Source organism: Lipotes vexillifer, unplaced genomic scaffold (genome assembly GCF_000442215.2).
Source record: "Lipotes vexillifer unplaced genomic scaffold, Lipotes_vexillifer_v1.1 scaffold1329, whole genome shotgun sequence".
In the NCBI taxonomy this organism is placed as follows: Eukaryota; Metazoa; Chordata; class Mammalia; order Artiodactyla; family Lipotidae; genus Lipotes; species Lipotes vexillifer.
In genome coordinates, this window is record NW_006797566.1 from 641,648 (window position 1) to 651,995 (window position 10,348).

Sequence of the window (10,348 nt, forward strand, 5' to 3'; positions counted from 1 at the left end):
GGAATGGTTCCTTCTGGAGGCTCTAGGTAAGAATCTGTTTGCTTGCCTTCTCCAGCTTTTTTAGAGGCTGTTCACGTTCTTCAGCTTATGGCACATACTCCAACCTGTGCTTCTCTTGTCATACATATCTCCTTCTCTGACTCAGACCCTCTTGCCTCCCCCTTATAAGGTCCCTTGTGATTATATTGGGCCAACTGGGATAATCTCCGCAGTTGCAAGGTCCTTAACTTAATCACATTGGCAAAGCCCCTCTGGCCGTGTAAGGTTACATATTCACAGGTTCTGGGAATTAGGAATGGACATCTTTGGGAGGACGCTGTTCTACCTACCACAGACAGAGACAGAGCAACTGCTATAATTACAAGCCCACCCATGGAATGAAGTTACCCTGTGACACATGGCATCTGTTTACTTTTCCTTTCTTGTTTTAGCTGTGTTAGGATTTAATCAGAGACCGTCTTTGTGGAAAGTTATACACCTTAGTGAAAATTTAACATGTGACAAAACAGTGAGGAGCCTGGGAGTAACAGAAATAAAGAGCAGATACCTATTTTTTAATGATTCAGTAAAGTGATATTCAGAACCATAATTGGCTGTGGTGAGTTTTAAAGGGCAGACAGAGATGCCTGATCACTCTGGCAAAGGGCTTGTGCTTCCAGGCCCATGGGGTAACCGGGATCTCCGTTGTGTGGTTTCCTTGCCTCCCACCAACTCCCCCTTGCTCCCTGAGCCTGGGTGTGCTGTGGGACAAGCCAGCTGGCACCTGCAGCCCCTCACACAGTTCTTTCTGCAAGCAGCTCCCTCTCTCCTGGACAAAGAGTGTGAGGGCCAGCACGTCACACATCTGGCCCTGAGTCAGAGGCGGCATCAAATGATTGGGGACCAAGGAGAAGGGGCTGTGTGTACAAGCCGAGAAGAGTCCTGAAAGGTGCGGTTTTAGACAAGGGTTTCCCATTTCCTGCTAGGCCAGGAAAGGAGATTAAAAAAATCAATGAGATGTCAACACAGAGCAGACACATAGGACCAGATGTAGTCTCTAAATAATGTTCTACAAAAGTCAGACCCTGTTACCTGCTATGGGTGCTCAATTCCCTTTGCCCACCAAAGCCCCAAGATGGTTTCTTCCCAGCTGGTCTCTGTCTTGCCGGACAGTGGAGTGCAGCCAGCCCTCTCCTTCACCACTGAGTTGGTCAAGTCCCTGCTGCTGAGAAGTCCCTCCAGCCAGAGCTTGGCCCCCGCTATTGCCATGGTGATAGCCAGCTGCTTCTTAGCACCAGCCTGGGAACTGGGCACAAAGGAAGGGTGACCGAAGGATGTGCACGCTGGGCCACCCTGCACTCCTGGAGGCATAGAGCGGGGCATAGAGAAGGCCCCTTTAGGGAGCGCTGGTGGTCTCGGATGGGTTTGTTCTCTGAGAGAGAAGCCAGGAAGTTTGAAAGGTCTAAACTTCTCTGTTCCACACTGGAATCAGGGTTTAAAAAGTTTCCTTTGCAAGGTAGTTCTGCTATTTTACACCCACGCATTCATGTGCAAGCATTCTTTCACACTGGTTTGTACTTTCATTCTTGCATTTGACACTATATTGACCTCCAAGAGGGTTAGAGACCTGGCAGCATCTACTCAGGCCTGCTTCAGCTTTAAGACCTCCCCTTTGATGTAGCTGGATTCAAATTCAGAACTTCATAGTTTCTATGTGACCCTAGGCAAGTTAATCCTTAGTAATGATAGATAATATCAGGCATCGTGTTAAATGCTTTCCGTGCATTCTTTTATTTCATTTTCACAGTAATCTTATTAAATGTAGTTGTTTTAAATTACCATCTTCAGGTACAGAAACTGAGGTTTATAGAGTTGTCCAGCACAGACCCATGTTCAGCTCACTCCGAAGCTCATGTTTTTAACTGCTATTCTGTTTTAACCTTGCATTGCCTTAATTTCCTCATCTGTAAAATGGGGATAATAGCTGCTTCACAAGATAACTGTGTTGTGAGGATTAAATGAGATAATCTTGGTATAAGCTTTTCATGGAGGTAAAGCACTGACAGATTCTCTCAATAGTATCACCAGGGAGGAAAAAGATGCTCATTTCTGGGTCCAGGAAGAGTCGTACTCCTCCTACTCTGATTTAAGGTTACTGACGGCTATCATGGCTCCCTGATTTCCAAAACCTCAGAGTGTGGCTCCTTCCCTGTCTCCACAGGTGATTTCCATGGTGATGGTTGCCGTGGGAGTCTACGCTCGGCTGATGAAGCACGCAGGTGAGCTGTAGGTCCCCGTCCATCTCCCCACTACTCTTCTCTGCCTCTTTCAGCCCTCCTTCCCACATAAGCTATGGAGCTATAGGGGGCAGCCACCCTCTAGCCAAATCCTAGAGGCTTACTCCATCAGGCCATCCAATCCAGTTCACCTGGATTTCCCTGAGCTCCCACGAGTCTTCTGAGATCTGCCTGCATTTTAGGCTTAGGAAGTGTCTAAGGAAGAAGGTAGGCTTCTGGGTGCAAAGAGTAACCAGGGGCTGTAGCCCTTCCTTCACTCTGTTCCGGAGTAACTCAACCTCCATTCCTATTGCTCTGCACAAAGTCTCCAGGAAACGGAATCTGCAAAGCCAATGAGCCTAATGCCATTCTAATTCTTTTCTGGAGCGAAAGTGGTCCCTCCTCTCTTAAGCCTGGGAATAAAGGCTCTTACTTTTTGTTAGTTTCTCAAATTAAATGCCACAAACCCTTCTGGGCCCTTTGTTTTCTCCCCATGGGAGGGCAGTACTGCTTCCTGTAACCTTCCCCCAGCCACACTGGAGAATCCCCCACCAGGGGAGGAGGACAGTTTTGGGGGCACCCCACCCCCTCCCTGGTACCCCCCTCTGTCGGCACCAGACTCAGATTGAGAGACAGCCCCTTGCCCCAGAAGCAGCACTGGCCTGCCTGGCCGTGGACCCGGCCATCCTGCTGATCGTGGTGGGCGTCCTCATGTTCCTGCTCACCTTCTGCGGCTGCATCGGCTCTCTCCGGGAGAACATCTGCCTCCTGCAGACGGTGAGTGGTCAGGGGCGCCCCCAGAAATACCCTGGCCTCTCTCCTCCACGTGCCTCTCATTCCTGAAACCTTTCAGTTTCCTTTGTCCCTCAATGCCCCCAAGGTCTGTGCTGTCCACTCCTCACTGTAGAGCTCAGCCCAGGTGACCCAGCACAGGGTGACCACCCCCAGGACAGCATCCCAGAGGCAGCTGCCTTTCCTGTGTGTGGGGCACCTAGGAGAAAGTGCCCCGTGGACCCCCAGTACTCGACGTGGGCCTGGGAAGAACTACTGCCCAACATGGTAACAGACTGCCTCCTTTTTCTGCCTGCTCCCCACAGTTCTCCCTCTGTCTCACCATCGTGTTCCTGCTACAGCTGGCAGCCGGGGTCCTGGGCTTTGTCTTCTCAGACAAGGTAACACTGGGAGTCACGGGGCCTCCTCAGATGTGAACCAGAGGGAGGAAGGGAAGGTTCCTGCTGGTGCTTAGCCTGACTAATTAACCACAGTGGTCCTTCCCCTGAGAAGCATCGGCCTCTGAAAGATTATCCTTAGGGATGAATGAATGGCCTTTAAAGTTGCCATATTTAAAGAGGATTTCAGATTGTAAGGTGTTTTCCTCTGACAGTCCGAGAGGCCAACAGGGAGGTAAATTCTATGAACCAAAAGTTAAAATAGTCTGTAAACTTTAACGGCAAATGATTGAGTAAAATTCACTTATCAAGTGAACCACAGACAACGTGAAGAGCCTTTTATTTCTTTTAAAAATTATTTATTGGGATAAACGAAAGTAAGAAAAGGGGGAAGTAAACAACACTTTGAACAGCTCTTACCATATCTGGGAGTGGTCTGCCATTCAGTGACAGCCCTTTTAATTAAGAACCAGAATTTCTTTCCCAAAGGGCAGATGATTACCAGGGGCAGAGTATAGGACTATGGATAGGAAACTTTGAGAAAAGTAATGAAGCAGGAAGGAAGAGACCATGGTAGAACTATGAATTTGAGAGCCACTGAGTTAATTGAGAATGTCCTAGTCCTTCGGGCTTAGTAAAATCCTAATACGATACAGATCTGTTTTGAGTCTAGAGAGATGCAATTCTCTTATGTCCACTAGAGGTCAGTGCCTCAGCTCAGTAAGTCCTTTTCTAAATACCCCCCCACACCGCCCCTGACTCACGCGCGCGCGCGCGCGCGCGCGCGCACACACACACACACACACACACACACACACGTTTCGCTGCTTTGCATCAGTCAACAAGTATTTTGTGTAATAATATTCAGAGATAGATAAACATTGGATTATCTTGAAATGTGGCTCTGAGAAGAGGCAATAGCAGGACCAGCATTTTTCTTGCCCACAGGTACCTGAGGGCCCAGGGATGCACAGGTTTCGGAATTGGCCATCTTCCATCACTAGGACTTGGTTCTGATTTCAAGGCTGACTTAAATAAAGAAGGATGACCACTGTCTATTGCTATTTCTGCAGGGAGGAGCTGGTTAGGGGTTAGTCCTGTGTTCTGATTCCCTCCTCGTGTTTCTGGCAGGCGCGGGGGAAAGTGAGTGAGATCATCAGTAACGCCATTGTGCACTACCGAGATGACTTGGACCTGCAGAACCTCATTGATTTTGGCCAGAAGAAGGTATGGGCTAAGAGCGGGGGGGCATCTAGTGGTCCAGGAAGCTGTGGGCAGAAGTTAATGCCATCCCAAGAGAAACCTCACCCTCATCACCTGCTGGGTAATGGATTCTGGGAAGGGGTCTGGCAAAAAAAAACCACGTAGCTTTCAAAGTACTTTTAAGGGCTTCCCTGGTGGCGCGGTGGTTGGGAGTCCGCCTGCCGATGCAAGGGACGCGGGTTCGTGCCCCGGTCTGGGAAGATCCCACATGCCGTGGAGCGGCTAGGCCCGTGAGCCATGGCCACTGAGCCTGTGTGTCCGGAGCCTGTGCTCCGCAATGGGAGAGACCACAGCAGTGAGAGGCCCGCGTACCGCAAAAACAAACAAACAAACAAACAAAAGTACTTTTAAGGGCAAAGAACAGTATATATAGTAATCTACCAATTGTGTAAAAAAAGAGAGGAAAGAATATGTATTCATGTTTGCAAAAGGAATCTGGAAGGATATGAAGGAAACCATTATAAGTGGTTACTTATAGTGGGAGGGCGAACTGGGCAGATTTTTTAATATTACCAGTTCAAAAGTCAGATTTTTTAAATTGTGGCAAAATATACATAATATCAAATTTACAATTTTTAAGTATACAGATCTGTAGCACTAAGTACATTCACATTGTTGTACAACCCTCATCACCGTCCATCTCCAAAACTTTCTTCCCACACTGAAACTCTGTACCCCATTAAACACTAACTCTCCATTTTCCCCCTCCCCCTAGCTCCTGGCAACCACCATTCTATGTTCTATCTCTATGAATTTTTGTCTACATGAATACTGTATTTGTCCTTTTGCGACTGGCTTGTTTCACTTAGCATGTCTTCAGGATTCATCCATGTTGTGGGATGTGCCAAAACTCCTTCCTTTATAAGGCTGAATAATATTCCGTCATATGTATATACCGCACTTTGTTGATTCATTTATCTTTTGATGCACACTTGGGTCACTTCTACCTTTTGCCTATTGTGAATAATGCTGCCATGAGTCAGAACTTAAATTTGAAACAAAAGTGCTTTTGAGACCAGAGCTGAGTTCCCCTTCGCTTGGTGCAACACTCTTGACTTGGATCCTGTTTGCTTTCATGGTGTAATTATGGGCCCACAATATTGAAGAGTCTCCTCCTGTGCTTTCTCTATATTAAGACAAATGTTTGTAGCATGATGCATTATTTCAGCCAGTATTTTTGGAACATATACTTTTGCCAAGCTCTATGCTATACAGGACTGCAAAACCAGAAACTGCCCTCAAGCAGCTCATAGTTGAGTGTGTAAAACAAAATATATATACAGGTTATATAACAAGACATATAAAATGATAGAAATTAAGAAGAGAAAACTTCTTCAGGGGAAGGTCACTAAGAAGCTTGAGCTCCACAACATGAACTTACAAGTGCAAGCTTGCCATAGACTTGGTTGCTCTGAGAGTTGCCCTTGTCACCTCAGTGTGGGGATGGGGGTGGTCATTTGAACCCCCGTGGTGGGCTTTGTTGCAGTTCGGCTGCTGTGGAGGGATTTCCTACAAGGACTGGTCCCTGAACATGTACTTCAACTGTTCGGAAGACAACCCCAGCCGTGAGCGCTGCTCTGTGCCTTACTCCTGCTGCTTGCCTACCCCCAACCAGGTGAGCACACATCCCACCTCATTTCCTCCTGCAGTGATCTGAGTTACTTTCTGATTAGGGCAGCTGCTATTGGGAATCTCCATGCCCTGGTTCAGCCAGTCAATTTTGTAGGAGAACTGTCAGATGTTTTTCTTCACTCCAATCTGATGGCTCTGTTATCTTGCACTCCTGTAGCCCACCTGGAGGTTCAGAAGGCACAGGTCTCTAAGGCAAGGAGAACTGGACTCAGACATCTCAGAGGAAGGGAAGTCTGCATTTAGCAACTTCCAACGTAGCATCCTCCGCATATATTCTCTAACAATTTAGGAGCTTAGGAAGGGTGGGAAGCCCATCAGCTAGGGCCCCTAAGAAAAAGTTATTGGAATGGGAGTCCCACTTGGCTTTTCAACTCTCTTCCCAGGCAGTGATCAACACCATGTGCGGCCAAGGTATGCAGGCCCTTGACTACTTGGAAGCTAGTAAAGTCATCTACACCAATGGCTGTATTGACAGATTGGTCAACTGGATACACAGCAACCTCTTCGTACTTGGTGGTGTGGCACTGGGCCTGGCCATCCCCCAGGTAACTTACCCTGTAAAACTGTGGTCCCACAATTCTGTAAAGACTCCTTTGTTTGGGGGAGGGCACCTGGGGCTCAGCTAGGGTGTCAGGCACTAACGTTGCTGAAGGGTAGGAGATGTGATGGTGCCGGCTGCACTGGGAAGATTGAGTCAGAGAAAACAAAGGCATCACTCATTGCTGAGGACCCAATTCCTTCTCACCTTTCCCAGCTGGTGGGAATCCTGCTGTCCATGATCCTCGTGAGTCAGATCAAAGATCAGATCAAACTACAGCTCTACAACCAGCAGCACCGGGCTGACCCATGGTACTGAGAATCCATCCTGCACCTCCTCGTTAGGGCAACAGGCGAGCCTCATCAACCAACGGCAGTGGTTACAGCTCTCAGCACCAAATGGAGATTTGGGTTCCAGCCCCACAAGCGACGGCCCAGTGGCAAGAAGCAAACTCCAGATGCCAGAAGGCAGGGTACACAGGTGGCTCAAGTCTGGGAAGGATGTGCCTCCTCTCCCCATCCTAGCTCTCAGAATTATTATTTTGTATTCTTTCTACCCTCCACCATTTGGGTTTCTGTTCTTGTTTTGTCTGAGCAGAGATGCTTGAGCAGAGCAGTCGCACAGAGTTGTGGGGGCAACAGGATACCAGCTCCAGAAGGGAAGGGAGTGGAGCAGGCAATGAGTGTGAGGGTCGGCTGGGGACAGTCGTATGTGCTGGGGAGGAGTGGAAGACCATGTGTTTACTAACTGCCTGTGCTGCCATCCTCCCAGGTAGTCAGAGTGAGCTGCATCCTGCCCCTCCCTCATTTCCATGGAAATATGGCAGCAACTGCAAGGGGTACAACAAGCAGCCAAATTCACCCCGTCTCCCCTCCTTTAAAAAATGTCTGGAACCATGGTCTCTATCTTCTGCAGCCAGCAGAGGTGGGACTGAGCCATACATCCCCTTGAACTGCACCCCTGTATGGCCCTCGCTCTCCAGTAAGTGGGTTTCTTTTTTTAACCTTGGCAGTGTGCAGAGAAAGAGAGGTAACCCCCCCCCCGCCCCCCATTCCTCTGCACCAGAGCTCAGTATTTCTACAGTGTAAGCAGGGATCTTGCTGGGGCTGGGGGAGCCAGAAATGGCAATAAAAGTTTGTTGACCTGGGCTAACCTGGACTCCATGAATTTTCCATTCTGGCAACTGGGAAGGGAGGGGTAGAAGGGCCCGACCGGTGGGCCCTCCCTACAAGAGGGGACGGGACACTCTCCTAAACTCTACCCCGGCCCCACCACTCACCCCAGCTCCCTCTAGCAGATGCACCATTCCCCTCCCACAACCCCGCCCCCTCCAGTCTACATTAGGTAAAGAGATTCCCCATTCGCATTTGGGAACGGCATAATTTTATCCCCAAACCTGACATTAATTTTTTTTTCCGAACTAAAATAATTTGCTACCCCAAACTTTCCGATGGGTTAGGGAAGGATACGTCTGTAAATCACTGTGTAGCCCTCTCGCCGGGAAGGGAGGGGGAGGAGTGAGGAAGAGGAAGGCCATCTCTTCACTCACAATCTAGACCCTCTAGCCCTCTCCTCCATCTTTATCCGAAAGAGCTGGGTACTGCGGCCCATCTTGCTTTAGTGAAGACGCAGAAAAAAATTTCCAGCCGTGCGCAGGGTTTCCTCGCGCGCAGAAGAGCGCGGAGAGCAGGGAGGCCCGGCTGGCGCGTCGGGGGGCGTGGCCTGGGCGGGGCCCCGTGGCGCCGTGGGTGGTCCCCACCCCCGCGGCTGCTGGGCCGCGCTTCCCCCACCCCGCCCGCGAGGAGGGGAAGGGCTGCGTGACCCCACTCCCCGGTGAGTGTCCCCCAAGTCTCCTAATCTAGCTTATCTCTGCAGCCGGGAAGCTCAGACTAGGGCCTTGGCCTGGCCGGGGAAAGATGGGAGAAGCCCTACCGCGCTGGGCAGAGCCTAGAGTTCTCTCCCCGCACCCAGTTTCCCCTAAACCAGCCTTCTGCTCCTGGGAGGGCGCCTTTCCAGCAGCCACCTGGGGCCCCAGCCAATGTTTAGCTCCAGCTAGTAACAGAACGGAAAGAAAAAATAAAATCTTTTTTTTTAAAGCCTTTTATTCTGGGAGAGAAGAGTAAAAAAGCGCGCTTTTTTAGTGCCAGAGAGTAGCATTTTATGCTCCTTCATTTGGTGATGCGGACCAGGAACTCGGTGTGTTAGGGAGCCGGGGTGATGCACCTTCCCGGTTCACCGATTTTGAGGAGCTTACCTGGTAGGGGGCTGTTTAAGGCCTTTTGGAGGAAAAGATCAGGAACGCTAGTCTGCAGAATCAGGATTCAAATCCAGATTTTTTGAACTCCAAACTACACTTTTACTTAAGTCTCTACTGTCTCTCACTATCTAGCCTTCTGGGCTTGTATTGATACAAAAGGGGTCGGGAATTTCCCACCAAGTCCCAGGCCTTAAAAGGCCCTGAGCTTTAAATGTTCAGGAGCTTATAGTGCAGTTCAATGTTTTTACCTAGATTCGTTTCTCAGTGTCTTTTAGCTTTCTTTCTCTTTGGCCTGATGCTGGGAGAGAAAATGCCCAGTTTTTTAAAGGTTTCTCATCATTATTTCACGTTTCAATTTAATTTGCTCCCTGAATTTCTATCAGTTTAAAAACCCTAGTCTCAAGCATGTGGGGTTAACACCAGTATCTTAGAACAGCTATCAAATCTAGGCCTCAAAGGTGGGTGAATGGAAGAAGATTCTTGGGGCGGTGGAGATCAGGCTGGATGAGCAGAAGTGGACAGAAAGGGCCTGAAGGAGGGTGAAAATTTGTCTGGCATGACATGGCAAGAAAGGTACCCCTACGGTGTGGGGGCCTCAAACCCTACAATTTAAACAAGGACTTGAGTCCAGGAGTGCAAATTTTGCAGCATGTTCAATGAAATTCTAATTTCCTCTGTATTTGTTTTCTATTGCTGATGTAACAAATTACCATAAACTGGGTGGCTTAATTTAACACAAATTTGTTATTTTACAATTTTGGAGGTCAGAAATCTGAAATGGGTCTCACTGAGCTAAAACCAAGGTGTGAGCAGGGCTAAGTTCCTTCTGGGGGCTCTAGAGAATCCACTTTCCAGCTTCTAGAGGCCACTTGCGTTCCTTGGTGCCTGACCCCTTTTTCCATCTTTAAAGCACATCACTCCAACTTCTGCTTCTGTGGTCACATCTCCTTCTTCTCTGACTTTGGCTCTCCTATGTCCCTCTTATAGGACTCTTGTGATTAATTTGTGCCCACCTAGGTTATCCAGATTATCTGCCATTTTAAGATTCTTTTTTTTTAATTTTTAACTTTTTATTTTATATTGGAGTATTGTTGATTAACAATAGTGTGTTAGTTTCAGGTGTACAACAAAATTATTCAGTTATACATATACATGTATCTGTTCTTTTTCAAATTCTTTTTAATTTAACCATATCTATAAAGTTCCTTTTACAATGTAAGGTATACACACAGAA

At 48.3% G+C, this 10,348-nt stretch overlaps 1 protein-coding gene across 1 annotated transcript in view; it reads left to right on the forward strand.

Annotated features, from left to right (window-relative positions):
- Nucleotides 1-7,392, forward strand: part of TSPAN33 (tetraspanin 33) — a 17,949-nt gene extending 10,557 nt beyond the window's left edge. Inside the window, exons 2-8 of the mRNA XM_007469702.1 lie at nucleotides 2,201-2,258; nucleotides 2,905-3,032; nucleotides 3,353-3,427; nucleotides 4,556-4,651; nucleotides 6,174-6,302; nucleotides 6,703-6,864; nucleotides 7,074-7,392. Of these exons, the coding sequence (XP_007469764.1) occupies nucleotides 2,201-2,258; nucleotides 2,905-3,032; nucleotides 3,353-3,427; nucleotides 4,556-4,651; nucleotides 6,174-6,302; nucleotides 6,703-6,864; nucleotides 7,074-7,175 (750 nt within the window). The 3' untranslated portion in view covers nucleotides 7,176-7,392. The remainder of the gene's footprint in view (nucleotides 1-2,200; nucleotides 2,259-2,904; nucleotides 3,033-3,352; nucleotides 3,428-4,555; nucleotides 4,652-6,173; nucleotides 6,303-6,702; nucleotides 6,865-7,073) is intronic.
- Nucleotides 7,393-10,348: the final 2,956 nt, after the last annotated feature.